At 46.3% G+C, this 18,495-nt stretch overlaps 1 protein-coding gene across 2 annotated transcripts in view; it reads left to right on the top strand.

Annotated features, from left to right (window-relative positions):
- The window catches only part of MST1 (macrophage stimulating 1), a 1,288,434-nt gene that overhangs the window by 694,319 nt on the left and 575,620 nt on the right, over positions 1 to 18,495 (top strand). For both annotated transcript variants that reach the window (XM_069644177.1, XM_069644176.1), the window contains exon 11: positions 2,598 to 2,700. In XM_069644177.1, coding sequence (XP_069500278.1) covers positions 2,598 to 2,700 — 103 coding nt within the window. The remainder of the gene's footprint in view (positions 1 to 2,597; positions 2,701 to 18,495) is intronic.

Here is an 18,495-nt window from a genome sequence, read left to right as displayed (position 1 = left end):
TAGGCCCAGTGACATTGAGAACACGCAAGTGCATGGGAAAGGGAAAGGGGAAAAGTGCATGAAAGGGGGCAGAGTGCGAATCAGAGAAAACACAGATAAATAACAATAAATAAAAATAAATAAATAATAGAGGCAATAAACAGTGTTAGTGCAGCCAGCAAGGGCTGTGTTTACGGCAGCAGACTGGGTAAGTCTGATAAGTGCAGAAAAAGAAGAAAATGGGCAGTGGGGGACTGTATGGGTACAAATACAGTCCCCAGTGCAAGTGGTGGCCAGGAGGCAGTGCAGGAGGGTGAGCAGGTACCTGGGCCCAGGGGACAGAGTGGCCAGGTGCAAGGTGGCAAGAGAGAGCAGATCAGCAGGTGCGAGGGGGGAACGAAGGCAGAGGCAAAGAGGAAGGTCTTGGTGCTTCCGGAACTGGAGATGGTTCTCCTCAATATTTAGAGTGGCCGGGAGGCTATTTCAGAGGGAGACCCCAGCCGAAGACAGATCTACCCCCAGATTGTTTCTTTGAAAAACGACTGACCCTGAGGGAGTTAGAGGTAGAGGAGCGAAGAGCTCGGGAGTGGAGGTATTTGCGGAAGGATAGCTGAAGCACTTTGTGCTTTTACCTTTCCCACAGGAAAGGGTTAATTTACTTGCATTGGAGTGTTTTAATTATTTGTTAACCTTTGTTTTATTCCCCTATCTAAATCTTTGCACCCAAACTCGGTATTGATCTAAATGTACCAGTGATAAATCAATGTCCACAGTGTCCTAGCTATTTAAGTCACCTGAGGGTGTAGGAAGTGTCTGTGTGCCATCCCCAAACCATGTGGGTATCATCTGATTTAGAGAAACAGAGTGAGTTTTGAAGTGTATTATAATTGTTACATATATTGCCCCTTCTGAAGAAGACTTATAGAACGGACTGTTAAATAAATTAATAATTGTTTAATCAAGAAACCTTGAGAGTAAGTGTTTATTTGAATAACTGTCACTGGGAAACTCTGTGCTACAACGCTACTACTTTGACCCCTTGGGAGATAAGCCTGGCTGCTCAGCCACACTACCAACTTGTGTAGTACAGGCGTATACCAAAGGTTGGGTTCCTATTGCAAGGAGGTCAAGGTTGTTGTAGTCTTCCAAAGGATACTGCGCACAATCTTGCCTAACAGTCAATTAGAGGGAAAGCTGCATTAAAAGGAATCTTTATTAATGTTTCTTGGGCCATCAAGTCATCTAAATCTTTCCGACTTGCCCACGGTGTGCCTCAAGGATTCGTCTTGGGGCCTTTTCTATTTTCTCTTTACAGCTGCCCGCTTGCAACCATCATCTCTTACTATGGTTTATCACATCACTTTTATGCTGATGATAATTAACTCTTTCTCTCTTTTTCTTCATTCTTTGAAATTCACCATGCTCTTTCAGCCTGTCTAGTTGCCATTAAATCCTGGATATCCTCTCACTATCTTACACTTAATGCTGGGAAGACTGAAGACCTCTTTTTTCCCTCTAATACCCCCCCCTCATCTTCTGTCTTCCTTTATTTCCCTTCCTCCATCCCAGCTTTCAATGTCACCTACGGCCCGAAATATTGGCCTTTGCTTCGACTCTAATCTTTCCATCTCTCATATCTCTCGAACTTCGCATTCCTGTCACTTCCACCGTCACAATATTTGCAAAGCTCGTCCATTTCTCACCTTTCAAGCTTCAAAACTCCTAATTTCCTTCTTAATTCTTTTCAGATTCTTCTACTGCTCTACTGTCCTCTTTGGGCCTTACCCCTCTCAGATCTGTATTCAATTCTTCTATCTGTCTTCTATGTCTTCTCTCTCTTCGAAATTATATTTCCTCTTCTCATGCCACTCTTGACTGGTTACCCTTTCATACTCAAATTAGATTGAATTTTCTCTGTCTTTTAAGGCCCTCTATGGTCTTGCGCCTAGCTATCTCGCTGCTTTGATACATTGTTATTCTCCTTCTCGTTCTCTCGGCTCTTCTTCTCAGTTTCTATTGGTAGCACCTCATCCTCCCTGTGCCCAGTCTCGTTTTCGCACATTCGAGCTTCTATTCCCTCTTTACTGGAATGCTATTCCTTACTCTTTGTTCAATTTCTGTCTATTCGTTATTTCATGGGTCGCTGAATTCTCATTTGTTGCAACGTCCCTGATTGTCTTCGGAATTTTTGGTTTATTCCTTTTGATTGTACCGTCTCTTATCCTCTGTACGGCACCTTGGCTTAAGGCGCTTTATAAAATACAAATAAAATACAAATACTAACCCTTGAGGGCAATTAACAGCCGACCTCTCCACAAAACTTAAACCACGTTGAATGTCATTATTTATTTATTTCTGGGTTTTGATGGCACCCAACCCAGAAGTATCACTCCCTTCTTGTGCGATTGTGCATGACTGCTTTTTTTCCTATTTGGATTGAGCTCATGTCGAATACCTCTTGGTAGATAACATTAGCACCAGTGCTGTTTTAAACACCCTGCTAATAGTTTTTAATTTGCAATAGTGTGGCATGGTAAACTAATTGTGGCAACTTATTACAATATTTCTGTCGCAGACCTTTTAAACGCCCTTAACATTGACATGTATTGTCTCCTCAGATTGTTACAATGAAATCGGTGAGCTCTATCGTGGAAAAGTAAGCGAAACCCGAAAAGGCATTACATGTCAGAAATGGGCAGAAAAAAAGCCCCACAAGCCCCTGTAAGTTTTTTATATATTTTTTTATTTTTATGGATGCACTTTATAGTTTTTTTCCTTAGGATGCAAATACACTAATGGAGAAAGAAGAACCTCTTCTTATTTGTACCACACAAGAAAACGCAAAATCATTGGCAATGTCAACATGTTTTGTCTGTCATGTCAAGAGCAGCCTCAAATGCCCCTATATTGCCACCTTCTGTCTGGCATTGGCACCACATGGTACGGTGAAACCCACCATCTGCAGTTGCTGATGTCAAATTACATGTGCAGCCTAAAATGTACCAATAATAGGCTCTAGGAAACATTTAAATAGATATATAAATGCATGTGCAGTCCTTCAGTAAAGTCATGTTAGCCTATTTTCACTGGAAGTCCCATTTTGCATTTTTTCCTATCAGTAGCTTCCCTTCCCTGCAATCTGTGAAAGATTAACTTTTTAAATCTTCTTTGCGCATCCCCCATGATCATTTGCCCCCTAGATGGTAAAGGAATTTGCTCATGTCAATTACGTTCACTTCTCCTGTCTTCGAGCTCAATCACCTGCAATCTTCAGAGCCTACTACCAGGTGACCATGATCATACCATTCGGATGTTTTATGGGAGTGCTTGATAGACGTCTGTTAAAACCATGTGCGGTTTACCCACTGGACTATCCTTATAGCAGCCACACAGGGGTTTAACAGCTGATGTCCTCCCTGCTGCCCCATAAAGAAGAGCCTCTTTTTATACATCTTCCTCAGTGTGTCCTGTGCATGCATGAAAGTGTTAACATGTTAATAAGACATGACCGACAATGTGACATAGACAAAAAATTACTTCAAGGGTGTCTGCCCTGCTCGCATCTTTATTCTTTAAGTTGTCACAGATGGTCTCAAGGACACACCAACTCCTAGATGAGGTTCAAGGGTTCTAACTTTTTAAAAATTGGCAAACAGGCCGTTCCTCTCTTTCTAACCTAAGAATGGGCAGTCCCACCATAACTGAGGTGCCACAAAACGCTGGACCGGTACTAGTGATCGGCAACCCCCATTAGCATAAATTACCTCTCTATTCGTGCCTGAAGGCAAATGTCTGATCTATCTAGTCTTCCTCTGGGAACAATCTAGGTGACTCATATTGGGGTTCCTGGTTGGATAGTGCTCCACTGGCTCTGGGTACTCACCTGGTCCTCTACACCCTTCTCTCCCTGATGTTACTCTTTCACCCTGCTTTGCTACTATTTTCCCTTCCTCCCTCTTATCTCATGCCTTTACTCTCTCTAGCTGCCCCTCAACTGGTATCTCCCATTCCCTTCTACCTACTACTCTCCCTCCCTACACCACTTCTATTTCTCCTCTCTCCTCACCACTGCTTCGCCACCGCTTCAATACCACTTCTACTCCCACCTCCACACTACCACTAATCCCACTAATACACTACCCCACCTACTCTCCAGTTAGCCCATCACTCTGTCACCCTCTCACTCACTAATCACTTTCAATCACATTGCACGCACACTCACACCTCAATACCACTTTCTCTCACCAGCCATGACCTCACCTTTTCTATAAACCGTTGCCCTGCTCCTTTAAACGTCCTTCCGCCTTATGGTCTCTTGGTCCACATCCACCTCCTCTGACCTCACCTGAGTCCACAACTGCATGTTTACTGTGTCCTGTCCTGTTTTATCCTTTCATCTGTCCTTCCTTTTTCCATTGGTTCTAACCTTCTGGTTCTCCTGGGACAATTAATCACTGTCTCTCCACCCCTCCCTCCGAAGGAGAAACATCTACATAAGGTGTTGCAAACCCCAGCCCTTTCCCTCATAAAGGTCTGCCAAAGCTTGTAAGCTTGTAAATGGCAGCCCACTATAGCAAATGTTCCAGTTCATGGGAGCATTTCCAAAGTCCATGGGAATACAATCTTTATTAAGGAGCCGACTGCAGTTCTGTTACAGCTAAGCGTTGGTTGTTCTTTGCACGGATTGCAGTCTGTGTCAGGGAGTCGATCCCCGACTCTGTTGCAGTTGAGTGCTGTTGCTGTGTAGAGTGGTACAACATGCACACTGACACTTGTTGTGGTTGCAGGTGCAGCATCACATACTATATATTTTTTATGTGCTGCCGGTTGCCGTGCGCTGGTATGTGGGCCCCCCCTCTAGAGGCTCTTGTGGGTTGTTTCCTCTTAGATGCATAGCTGGAGCTGCTAGTATTCGTAGTTCTATCAAACAAACAGATAAACTGGCCAGAGGTTTGTAATTAGATGTTTGGGGTGATTTAAGATTGGTACTATTATCAATTACACAGGCATATACAGAAGGGACAGTGATTGGAGCCCTTTCAACTGCCAACTTCACCATCTGGGGTAGGAGACTAGCTCTGACTTCCATGCTGGTAGGCCTCCTACTGCATGCTGAGAGGGGTCCCTGCAACCTCTTGGCCTCTAGGGTCAAGTTACTGGCCTTGTTACAAAGTATGACACGCCCATTAGAACAATTTAAGTTAATACATGCTCCTAAGGGTGTTATGCCTGTTTTGACTGTAAGAAGTTAATGGTTGCATGCACAATAAAGCAATTTAAGTCAGTGAAAGGCATTAAAGACACCTTTGACAACCATGGCCTGGTATTTTCAATGTAAGTCCCATCAGTATGTTAGGTTGTTTCAAAAGTGATTCTCTTGTCATATGTTCAAGTGAAAAGCATTTAATGCAGTGTGATGTAACGGCCCTTCCTTCACCCGTTCAATTATTACAAGGGTGAAGTGTGTTAGGAAAGGTGTTCTTATTGCTGCCTTCCTCCCATTCAATTCTATGGGACACCCTTTCTTTTTGCTGTGTTTTGACTCCTGTCCTAAGATGTTCCTATTGCTGCTTTCCTTCCATTCAATTCTATGGGACAGCCTTTCTTTTTGCTGTGTTTTGACTCCTGTCCTAAGATGTTCTTATTGCTGCTTTCCTTCCATTCAATTCTATGGGAGAACCTTTCTTTTTGCTTTGTTTTGACTCCTGTCTTAAATTTTTGGAAGTAAAGCCTTTTACCTGATCTTTTGGCTCATTCCTATGGGAAAACTGATTAGTCCATATCAGTACTGAGAGACTGTCTCTCTTCGTGAATTTCTTGTGGTGTTAGAGTTGCACACATCACCCTAAAGTGAAGTGTGTTTAGGAGTCTTTGCATCATAATAACTTTTCTGTAATGGCTTTTTGGTTACTTTTACAATAAGCCTGGGCTTAGCTGGTCGCATTGGATATTGTTCTACTGTGTTTCATACGTCTTACTTGTGCACTTTTGCATTTACTACAAATGGCTACCAAATGTAGCTAGCCCCCTAAGATGGCAGCAGCACTAGGCTGTTGCTCATCCGTAGGCCATGTTGTTCTGTGGCCTTCTTCCTGCCTTTTCGGGTCAGGAAATATCATATAGAGAATGCCCTTTCCTAGGTAATGCTACTGCTTTCGATGGCAAAAAGGCAGTGTTTGTATTTGAGCCCAAATGTGGGGTCTGTGACTGCCTGGTTCCAGTACACATCCTGGTACCTGAATATCTGTTGCTGAGCAGATGTGGCCGGTGATAATCATGATTGGATAGCCACTGCCAGTTTGAATGGTGCAGGTCCTTATTTATTTTATTTATTGGATATTTATAAGGTGCTTATACAACAAGAAAGTGTTTCAAAGATCCACAAGGGAAGGGAACAAGGGAGCAAATAAATAATGGAAATGACAAGGAAATAAATAGAAACGAGCCACAGTCCTACTAGGACTTGTGACATTTGGAGCATGCAAGTGCAGAGAAAATAAAAAGGAAAACAAGGGGGGAGAGTGGAGTTAAGTGCTATTAGGGTCTTCTATGGGAGGAAGTACCAGATGTGCCCGTTGGGGAGGAAACTGGTAAGTGCATGGGCGCAGATGATCCATGCGGAGAGGGAGGTCTACCACCCAACAGGTTATCATTGGCGGACCTGGGTGAGCTTCCAGTCCAGATCTTGGATAAAAGGACCCCTGCAGTCATTCATGAGCTCATCGTTGGAGCCAAGTACTCAACGAAGAAGGGCAGCCTGTTGACAACCTGAGGATGACTCCTGCAGTTGACCAGCACCAACTCCAGTGAAGTCCTGCTTGTCTGCCTGATCTTAAGAAGACCCTTGTTGGCGCTTAGAGCACCTTGACCAGTGGGAACAACCAGTCTCTACCCCTGCTTGAGGTTTTGTGCCTTCTGAGCTCTTCGGAGTCCCATTGGACCAACCTGCGTACTGACAGCTCTCTCCTGGGCTACCTTGCTGCTTTCATTTGCATTCCAAGTGGATCCTGGGAAATTGCAGGATCTTTAACTTGTACAAGACATTTTCAGCCTTCTTCCAACAATGGAAGCCGTGCAGGATGTGCTCCTTTATTCGTTGCTGGAAGGGTGCCTGTTGCCACCTGATTGTGGTGACACCCATTGCCATCAGTCTTCTTCGCTTCCTAGAGGTTTGAATTGGTCACTTGCAACACAGAAGACTTCACATTTTCTTTGTTTGATTATTCAATTGGGAGGTATCTGGTACAGATTGCTAAGCACTGCAACAGTCCGAAACTAAATCCCAAGTCTGAAAGTGAACAATCCGCCCACACCCCTGAGCCTGCCTCGACCGGGTCAAGCACAGAAGGCTGTGTCCACAATGGGTACCGGAGTCCGGGGGGTTAGTTACCACACCTGTTTCTCCCCCTGTTCTCCATAGGGTTTTATGGGTGTACAGTCCTGTCCCTAAAATCTTTCCTGACCTTCCCAGGCATATCCTAATATCTGGGATTGAGGTAGTTTATATGCCAGAACTTTACTTAGCTTTTTGATATTTTGATCATAATCCTTGCATGGACGTCATTTAGGAGTGGACAGGGCTGCGATCCCTGAGGTCTCCCTTGCTACCCCACCCCCCCAGAAAAGGCAAAGACTCATGGGCTTGCCAGCAGCATGTGGCTCTGTTTCTGGGGTGACTGGTTTTATGATGGCTATAGCCGGTAAAATAGCTCAGTGGGTTGAGTGCTGGCTGCTGCAATGTGTGTGCGATCTGCAGGTTCGACTCCCAGCAAGGTCAACTCAGCCTTTCATCTTGCTGAGGTTGATAAATGAGTATCAACACAGGTTGGGTGATATTGTATATATATTTGTTCTATATGAAGCGCTTAAGCGTAAGGGCTGTAAAATAACACATCATTATCGTTTGGCCTTGGACATCTGCTTGCATTCACAGTGATTTGGTAATATGGGCCTACATGCACTGATATTAACGATACAAATGGTGATCCATTCTTGTATGAAATCACTTTACGTGATAAATTGTAACCATATTTTTCATAGTGTTCTCGAACAATGCTATGTGATGTCACTTCCTGTTTTGTCATGGGGTGAAAGGTCATGTTCCATCACTTCCTGTGATGTCATCAGAGGTCAAGGGTTGTGTGATGTCACTTCCGCTACCCCAGGCATTTTGGTGAAATGACATCCCTGAATCTTTGGAATTGGCCAAATATCTTAATAAACTGACCTGAAAAGTATAACTTTGGAACTGGTGACTTTAGGGAACAATGCCACAAACCATCTTATGGTTTGACTCATTAAGTGTTAGAGGAGCTTTTCTGTGGTTATTCTGAGGGTCTTTACTAAACTTCATGCATCTGATTATTCACATGTTTCACTCGTTATTGAATCATATGCTTTCTTTCTTCTCCTAAGGGTGAATATATATATATATATATATATATATATATATATATTTAATTTCTGAGGCTTGTGGAATCTGCTTAGATCACATGCTGTGCATAGGCCGACATCTAGTGGAAGCTGCGGAGTATTAGTTTGTTTTTCGAAAATGGGCGTCGACACAGGGCGTGCCAGTAATACTATCCCTAGTGTGACGTCCACTGTACCCAAGATCCCTCACGCGTCTAGGATCCTCAGATTGTTTTTTTCCGCCATACTGGTCGGAAGCATTTTGCGGAGTCCCCTGGCCTTAGCCATACTTTTGCTAAAAATTTAAAATAATTATCTATTGACATCCTTCCCCACCCCAACGTCGAACTTCGACAACTCGACGCCGGCTGGAGAAGAAATCGACCGTCGGCTGCTGCACGACGGATTTGGGCCTCGGAAGGCCGCTGGCCTCGGCCCGGGCCTGGTAGGCCGCTGGCCTCGGCCCGGGCCTGGTAGGCCGCTGGCCTCGGCCCTGCAAGTAGGGAGAGTGGGGGGTGGTACATACTCTACACTCTTTGTATATAGGTACACCTTATACATTTCCTACACTTAACAGCCCGCTGCCTCAAGGTGCGTATGGAGGGTACCCCTTTTCAATTCTGCCCCAAGTGCAATCGCAAATACCCTTGGGTCGACAGGCACGCCACCTGCAATCTCTGCTTGCCGAGGGACCACCCCGAAGCGAACTGCAGAGCGTGTAGTAGGTTTAAACCTAAGACACTTAAGGACCGTTCGACGAAGCGTTGGGCCCACCACGCCAGGCAGGCGGCCATGGCAGCAGAGGGCGCCTTCAGCGATGGCAGCGACGCCGTACTTTCGGACGGCGAGGGCATTACGGCGTCGAAAGACAGCCGAGCGCAGGTCCCCGACCTCAGAAGGTCGTCCGGCAGGGCGGCTATGGGGAAGATCGCCGGCGACACAAGCGCTTCACATACTACACACACTAAACACACTAAGTCCAACCGAGACTCGACGACGTCGAGTTCTCGGAAAGAGGCACAGACAGAACGGTCCGATTCGGTGTCCTCTGGGCGCTCTCGATCAAGATCGCCGCATGACTCCAGGCAATCATCCACTCTTGCCAAGAGTGCCTCGCTCCCTAGGCTAACAGAAGTTCGATCGTCGGAAGACGATGATGACTTCCACCCCCAGGCCGCGCTCCAGGAGTCGGAGCCCGCAATTAAACCCAGCGAGGCCCCACGCTCGAAGGACAGGGACACCTCTCCCGATCCTCGACGCCAGGCGTCGAAAAACTCCGGAGCCACTAAGGGACAGGGAAAACATTTTTCTACGAACGGGGAGGGAGGAAAACAGCAGAAGAAACTACCTGTACTTTCTTCCACACCTATAAAACACTCCACCCCCCCTAAACAGACAGACAAGACCAGGTCTGCTGATAGGTCCACAACCAGCAAAGCTACTCAAGATAAATCCCATAGACTTGCTGAGAGAGTCATTCCCAGTTCCAAAAAATGGTCCAGTGAAGACATAGATAGGGTCATGTCAAGAATGTCTTCTTTGGCTGATTTTTATGATAAAAATCCAGAACATTTCCTCTCGTATGATCAACAAGGGGCCACACCCTCAGGCTCTACTGATCCTATCCCCCCGAGTAAGAAGGCCCGTTTGAAACCCATATGAGGTCTGAACCCTTCGAGGTACAACCTTACGCAACTCCATACTCACGGTATCAAGGAGAGGCTTCCTTTTGTGAAGACCAAGAATTTGGTATCATAGAAGAGCAAACCAGGACGGGCTACTATGGGGATGATGAGGTCCAGGAAGAAGAAGAGGATGACCCGGAAACATACAGGGTAGATTCCCCGGTAGAGAACGAAGCCCCGGTTACCGACTCCCCGGTCGATAACCAACCCCTCCTAAATGAGGTTCTCGCTCGCGCAGCAGAACATTTCCACATTGACACCCACGGTGTACAGGAGGAAAGGGACTTCGCAGAAGAGTTAGTGGGAGAAAGGAGGCCTGTTGCCCAGACCATCCCTATCCTTAAATCCATTCAGCGGAGAATAGATCCGTCCCTGGTGAACCCAAACCTCACCAGAGCGGTCAATCCCAGGGTCGAAAAACTTTTCAGGGCGGCACAGTCTGACCCTCTCTATATAAGAGGACATCTGAAGCCAGACTCCCTAGTTGTCACCAACACTCGTAAGAGGGCTGGGACACCCTTGTCTTCGTCAGAAGCTCCTCCCGACAAGGAGAGCAAAAAACGATATGGTTTCGGGAGGAAAGTAGCCTCAACGTCCGCCTATCAAGCAAGGATTGTTAACTCCACCACCCTGTTGGCCAGCTACAACTGCCATCAGTGGGAAGAAGTCGCGGCTCTCATAGCCTATGCTCCTGAACCGTTAAAAGGCCAATTAGCTCGGATTTCCGCAGAGTGTAGAGCCTTGTCTGGTTGCATTTTGAAAGCAACCTTCGACACCGCAGACAACGCAGGCAGATTGATAGCAGAAGGTACTGTTATCAAGAGACATGCGTGGTTACGGCAGTCTGGTTTTAAGGCAGAAACACAGGCATCATTGTTGGACAAACCGGTGGAAGCCGATCTGTTGTTTGGTAAGGCGGTCGAAGATGCACTGAAAAATGCCAAAGACGAATACGAGACACTCAAGTCCCTTGGCCAGTTGACCAATAAACCCCCTAACCAGAGAGGGAATAGTAATTTTCGTCGCCCACGCGGCCAAAATTCCCAGAGAGGATCTAACTATTCTCAGGGGCAGGGTACACAGTGGAACAACAACCAACAGTCTACCAGGGTTACGGCAGAGGTAACAGGAGAGGTCGTGGTAAAGGCAGAGGCGCAGCCCCAGCAAAGGAGGCGGCACGCCTCCACCAAAGCAGTGATGCTCAGTTCAGGGTCCCTTCTCACGCAACCCCAGTAGGGGGACGCATTTCAAACTTCACCCAGGCTTGGGAAGGGATCACATCAGACAGATGGGTGCTGTCAACAGTATCCACAGGATATTGTATAGAGCTACTGCAGCGTCCCCGGAACCATCCTCCACCACAAAGAGTACACTCTTTAGAACATCAGAAGATTCTCCTCGAGGAGATCGCCATTCTTCTACAAAAGGACGCGATAGAACTCGTCCCGGGACATCAGGTAAACAAGGGTATTTATTCAACTTACTTCCTTGTGCCAAAGAAAGACTTGACAATGCGCCCAGTATTGGACTTACGGCCTGCCAACAAGTATGTCAAGCCCCAAAAATTTCGTATGACCACGCTACAAGAGGTAATCCCCCTCCTAAAAAAGGGGGATTACATGGCAACCTTGGATATGAAAGATGCTTATTTTCATATTTCCATGTTCCCAGCGCACAGAAAGTACTTGCGCTTCAAGGTGGACAGTCGCTACTACCAATTCAAGGTACTACCCTTTGGGATAGCTTCAGCACCAAGGGTATTCACCAAGGTACTGGCGGTGGCGGCTGCACACCTACGCAGGGAGGCAATCCCAGTGTACCCTTATCTGGACGACTGGCTCATAACGGGGGAAACCCCAGGAATTTGCAGGACAAACATTCAAAGGACTATCGACCTCCTACACGAGTTAGGCTTCTCAATCAACGAGAAGAAGTCAAGCCTGGTGCCAAGCACCTCAAAACAATTCCTAGGAGCAATCCTGGACACCCAGGAGGGGTTGACCTTCCCTTCAGAAGAAAGAATTCGGAATATACTACTGCAAATTCCGCATTATCAGTCCGGTCAACAAATAACGGTACGCAAAGCAATGCGTTTACTGGGCATGATGGCGTCATGCATTTACCTGGTCCCCCACGCGCGCCTGCGCATGCGTCCCATGCAGGAATGGTTGGCGAAACAGTGGTCTCGGGCAAGTGGTCAGTGGGACGATCTAATGGTCGTTTCGCCAACACTGGTACAAAGCCTTCACTGGTGGACAAGAGAGAATCTCGCACAGGGGAAACCCTTTTATGATCCCGAAGTACAGGCAGTAGTCACTACAGATGCATGCCTGACGGGGTGGGGAGCTCACCATCTCCACCACACAGCTCAGGGTCTCTGGTCTCACTCAGTGGCCAAGAACCACATCAACCTGCTAGAGCTTCTGGCAGTATTCAGAGCGCTTCAGGCGTTCGAGCCCCATCTACTAAACCTGTCAGTGCAAATCCGGACGGACAGCACTACAGCCATGTTCTACCTGAAAAAGCAAGGAGGGACTCGCTCGCCAAATCTGTCCAAGCTTGCCCAGAAAATCTGGATATGGGCACTCAGACGGAACATCTTCCTGTCATCACAACATGTTCCGGGGGAGCTCAATTCCCTAGCGGATGCTCTGAGCAGAGACTCCCTCCCAGAGGAACACAAATGGGTTCGTCACAGAGAGGTCGTAGAAGATCTCTTCTCTCAGTGGGGTTTCCCCACTATAGACTTATTCGCCACAAGCGAAAACAGACAATGCCCAGGATTTGCATCCAGGTTCCCCCAACCAGACTCCCAGGGGAACGCCCTGTGGATAAACTGGTCAGGGATGTTTGCGTACGCTTTTCCACCAACTCCTCTCATCAGGAAAGTGGTGAACAAGATGAACAGGGAATCGATGACGCTCGTCCTAGTTGCTCCCATGTGGGCAAGACAACCGTGGTTCCCACACCTATGCAGGATGGCGGTGTGCGAGCCCATCAAACTTCCAGTCTGGTACAACCTACTGTCCCAGCACCAAGGTCAAACAGTGCACCAGCAACCCAACGCAATGAACCTAGCAGCATGGCTCCTGAGGTCATAGAGTGTGGACACCTCAATTTGCCACAGAGGTGTATGGACATCCTAAAGGAATCTAGGAAACCAAACACAAGGCACTGTTACTTTGACAAGTGGAAGAGGTTCGTTATCTGGTGCCAGAGTAAACTAATCAACCCGGTTGATTGCACTCCTTCCACTATTGTTACATACATGCTCCACCTGCTAGATGCAGGATTGGTTTTTAACTCATTGAAAGTACACCTGGCAGCCCTCTCGGCGTACACCACTTCACATAGCAAGGTTTTGTGGTGGAAAGTACCAGTAGTTAAAGCCTTCATGGAAGGAGTAAAGAGACTTCACCCTCCTATTTCTAACCCTTAATGTGGTGCTAGCCAAGCTCATGGGCCCCCCTTTCGAACCCATGCATAAAAGCAGTCTCAAACACCTGACTTATAAAACGGCCTTCTTAGTAGCTATTACTTCTATAAGAAGGGTCAGTGAAATTCAGGCTCTGTCAGTGCAGGATCCCTTGTTTACTGTCCATAAAGACAAACTGGTTTTACGCACACACCCTAGGTTCTCACCTAAATTTATATCAAAATTCCATGTAAACCAGTCCATCGAGCTTCCGGCTTTCTTCCAGAACCCGCAAAGCTCGGCTGAGGTGAAACTACACACCCTATTTGTGCGTAGGGCGGTCCTCTACTATGTAAATAAAACAAGACCGCTAAGGAAAACAGATCAACTGTTTGTCTCCGTAGCTACAGGCAGAGAGGGGGATCGCGTCTCGAAAGGTGCCATCTCGAAGTGGATTATTAACTGTATCCAGCTGTGTTACTCACTCTCTGAAAAGACTCTGCCTTTTACGCCAAGGGCCCACTCTACTAGAGGCATTGGGGCCACTCTGGCTTTCATTGCAAATGTACCCCTTGACACCATTTGCAAAGCAGCTACTTGGAGCTCTATTCACACTTTTACTCAGCATTACTGCATTGACGCCCATTCCAAGGCAGATACACAAGTGGGACAAGCGGTTCTAAGACACTTATTTACTCATGACCCTTCTCACATCCCACCTCCTTCTTCTGGTACTGCTCGCTAATCTATGCACAGCATGTGATCTAAGCAGATTCCACAAGCCTCAGAAGGGATACATTACTCACCGTAATCGTATTTCTGATGCTTGTATCTGCTTAGATTCACATGCGACCCACCCTTCCTCCCCTCCGAGAGAAGGTGCATGATTGCTTGTAGTCTTACCTTTCTGTCTATCTGCTTGGATTATCTGTACTCGCGCTACTCCTCATGCTACCTCATGTCAGAAAAAATACAATCTGAGGATCCTAGACACGTGAGGGATCTTGGGTACAGTGGACGTCACACTAGGGATAGTATTACTGGCACGCCCTGTGTTGACGCCCATTTTCGAGTTTCGAAAAACAAACTGTAATACTCCGCAGCTTCCACAAGATGTCGGCCTATGCACAGCATGTGAATCTAAGCAGATACAAGCATCAGAAATATGATTACGGTGAGTAATGTATCCCATATATATATATAATATATATATATATATATACGTTTTATAGTTGGTGTGTGACAATATTTGACTAGCGGTTTTATTTGATTTGTTTGTATTTCAAACACCTCATAAATAATTGTGTATTTTTCTGCTTACCTGTCTAACTTGAATTATTCGTGGTGGTCTGTGTGGACTCATTGCAGCCCTAGAGCCCTCTCGCAGCCCTCTTGTGATTAAGCCTTGCCTCTCTGCTACCATATCTTGATTGGATTTGGCTTGTCCTCAGTGTCTCCCTGTTCGCCATAATAGGGTGGCCTCCCAAAGTCCACCCCCAGGGTTGATTTTGGATATCTGTTTTAAGATGGTGTGTGCACTCTAGGCAACATACTGTGTTTTCTATCCCCTCCTCCACCCACCTTTTGGTGTCTATTGCCTCATGTCGACAGGATCAACAGATAAATCAAAGTGAACTAGAAACATTCAAGGGTGTTTAACAAACGCAAAACAAAGAGTTTCTAGATCTCAAAGGCTAATTAGCAGTAGTTCACTGGAAGAATGTAAATTGGCTTTCTCTGTAGGGCAGTGGTCCCTAGTCGGCCCATCTCACCATTCGACTCCATCTTTCTGGAGGGAAACAGGAAGCTCAGACTGCACTTTTTTCTTGCCCATTTTTAATGTGTGTTCGTCTTTTGTAGCCAATGTCAGGATGTTACTACACACAAGCTATAAGATATAGACACCACCACCCCTTTTTGTAGTGACATGGGCAAGCCATCTTGTGTTTGGAGATCCTTAAGAGGATTGTGGTGTGCCCAGTGTTTATAAGACCTCAACCATGCTGCAGGTTGTTGAAGACCACTCATCTTTTCGCTCCTCAGGTGACTTCGAAGTTTCCATATGCTGTCCTGTGGCAATCTCCTGTCTCCTCTTTGGTTGTCACTGGCATTTTCCACCTCATTGTTGTGCAACAACCAGTTCTTCACAACTTCCCCTATTTCTCTCTCTATCTTGTCTGCTTTCTCTGATCATTAGGCTCTACCTCCTCTCCCCCGCCCCAAATGGTATTCCCATTTTTTCATAATCCTTGTTGGTTCCTCTTTCATACTGTTCCTACACCACGTCCCCTCCCAGACTTTTCTCTTCCCGCCTACTCCTGATGACACAGCTCGACTCTCAGGAGCTCCAACCCTTCTCCCCCCTCAAACTCCTTTCTTGATACTGTCTTGTGTCCTCCTCCCTTCCATTCTGCCTCTTCTGCTCCCAATTAGTTTCTTATTTTCTTCAAACTCCTCCTTTTCTCCCCGTTCATCCTCTATTCTCTTATTCGTTCCAACATCTTCCTGGCTTCCTTGGCGCTTCTGAAACTCATTACTCTCAATCACTCCAATCTGAATCCTCACTCACATGTCTGATTCTTGTAGACCATTTTATGCCCTAGCGGGTTGATAAATATATTTGAAAGTGGTTTCAGCTAAGTTGGCACAGGAAGCAATCCAGGTGTTTGGCGCATTCTCCCCGGAACTACAATGAACTCAGCTGCGTTTGCTTTCGTGTGTGGGTGCCATGGCAGGGGTTCCACAGACAGCTAAGGGCACAATAAATAGATTCCAACAGATGTATTTTACAACACAAATCAGCTCAGGGCTTGGGGTGGACTCAGTATGTAAATGAACAATGATATTTCCAAGAAAACTAAAGAGACATTCCAGCTTGTTTGATGACCATAGTCCTCTCTGTCTATAATTTCTGTGGGGCTCTGCCTCCTACTGGTTGAGCAAGTCACTTGGTCAATGGGTTTATAATTTTCTGGTGCGCTTCATTTTTGGCTGTCCTCCTGCTGTAACAATACCAAGTTCTCTCGAGGTTGTCTTCCCCCCCTCCTGCTGCACTCTGGGTCCAGAGTCAAACCCGGGTTTTGTTTCACCAGATCTCACTGGGTGCAGGGAGATTCTGTTATGTGCTGTGGAATACTGTCAGCGGACTCTGCCACAGTTGTTGCATTTACTGAATTGACTGCTGCTTCAGTAGGACCTTTCTATACCCTTCCTCAAACTCCTCTAATCCCCTCTGTCTTGTTTTCTCTCATCTTCACCTCCTCGTAATGATCAGCCGCTTTTCTTCTCCTCCTAGCTTCTCTTCTCCCCCGGGTGGTTCTCGCTTTGCACTCTTTGGTCTTCCTTCCTTGTCTTTGCATCTCACTGGTGCTTAGTTCTTTCTCAAGAGGTCTGTTTTCTCCTTGGCAGGTCTTTCCGCTCTAGGCAATTTTCTCAACTCTTAACTTAAGGTTTCACATTTAGTCCATCACCTTTGTTCTCAGATCTGGATGGAAGAACGGTTTTCACACCTATACATTTCTGCTCTTATCCTTCCTTTACTCAGTCCTCGCCTGGGCCTGTGACATCTGGCAGCATGTGAATTTTTGGTGCATTTTACCACAGCCAGTCTTTTGCCTGGCAAGCACCCCATGCCACACGTCCGTCCCTCCATTGCCTCCTACCGTAAACCCCTCTTCAAATCCTGTTTTACTATCCCCCTACTGCTCTATCTTCCCCAAACTTGCAGTGGTAAAATATGATAAAACTGCCCACTGCAAAATGCAGTTAGCTCGCTTCAGCCAGTTGGGGCTATACCTCCTCTCTCATGCATACAGCTTTATTCCTGTTCCTTTGGTCTCCCCTCTCACCTCCAGCTCGGTTCCACATTTTTCTTCTCTCCCTACCCATGTTGCTCCCTCCAGCTCTCTCTAACAACTCTGCTCTTCTGTTTTCTCACCTTCCTTACCTTGCACTGCTAGCATGAGGATCCTTCCATCACCCGCCAAAGCTTGATAGTGCTGCCTTTTTGCTCCCATGGACTCACCTTATGGGTACGCAAATGCATGATTCAGCTGCAGTGCATGACTCCTGCCATGCCAGCATTGGTTACTACAATATTAATTACAATTCACAGTGATTGTGAGTGGTTCTGTAATTGTTAACAAGGCTACATGGAGTGAGCTGGTAAAAGGGGCATCTGCAATCTCTATGATCACTTCTTTAACTCATGTGGCTGATTAGTTCCTCTGTAATACACTAAGAGATGGCATGGGATATGCACACTCTCCGTCCCAGCTGGGAATTATTTTAGGCTGCCAGTCATCCAAGCAAGTAACTCACCATCCATTTAATATGAAACCATTTTTTAATGTTTCTTTGATTGTAGATCAAGACTCAGTGGTCAGATATTTTCTCATGGGTCCTCCAAACTATGAGCAGAGGGTCTTGCTTACAGGGCCAGTGACGAGAATGATCATAACCTGACCATAGAGGTGAAAGTTAAGTCAGTTGTGCCTAAGTCGTTAGTTGGGAAAAGGGTCACAGTAACTGTTGTAGACTGCTGAACAGAGTTTTGGTGAATAGTGGTTTTAGCACTGTTAGTGAGTGATGGGTTCTGTTAGGGAGAATTCTCTCTTTAGGCTAAATTTCTTAACCTAGTGAGTCCCCCAGCAGCTTTGCTGGATTTCTGGAGTTTTTTTTTTTCTCCTGCCAAGAGTGAGACTCTTTTTCCCCCACTCTTGGACATGATTTATAGTGTTCTTTTGACTGCTAATGTGTTTTATGGGCTATGGGGTCCTTTACTCCATAGGGTCTCATTTGTTTTTACTATGTGTGTTACACAGCACCCTCCGTGCAGTGACACAGGGGTGTCATAGTGACACCCCACCATAGCCTCCATACCCTGGGACTGACTACTGTCTCCCAGGGCATGTAAAGTCACCATTGGCTTTACTAGTCCCAAATTATGAACAGAAACCAGTACAAACCATCATATTGTGGACGTACTGGTCGGGGCAATTCGAT

The sequence above is a fragment of the Ambystoma mexicanum genome, chromosome 2p (genome assembly GCF_040938575.1).
Source record: "Ambystoma mexicanum isolate Mex_15411 chromosome 2p, UKY_AmexF1_1, whole genome shotgun sequence".
NCBI lineage: Eukaryota > Metazoa > Chordata > Amphibia > Caudata > Ambystomatidae > Ambystoma > Ambystoma mexicanum.
The sequence above is the reverse complement of the archived record's forward strand: the minus strand, read 5'-3'. Positions and strand labels throughout refer to the sequence as shown.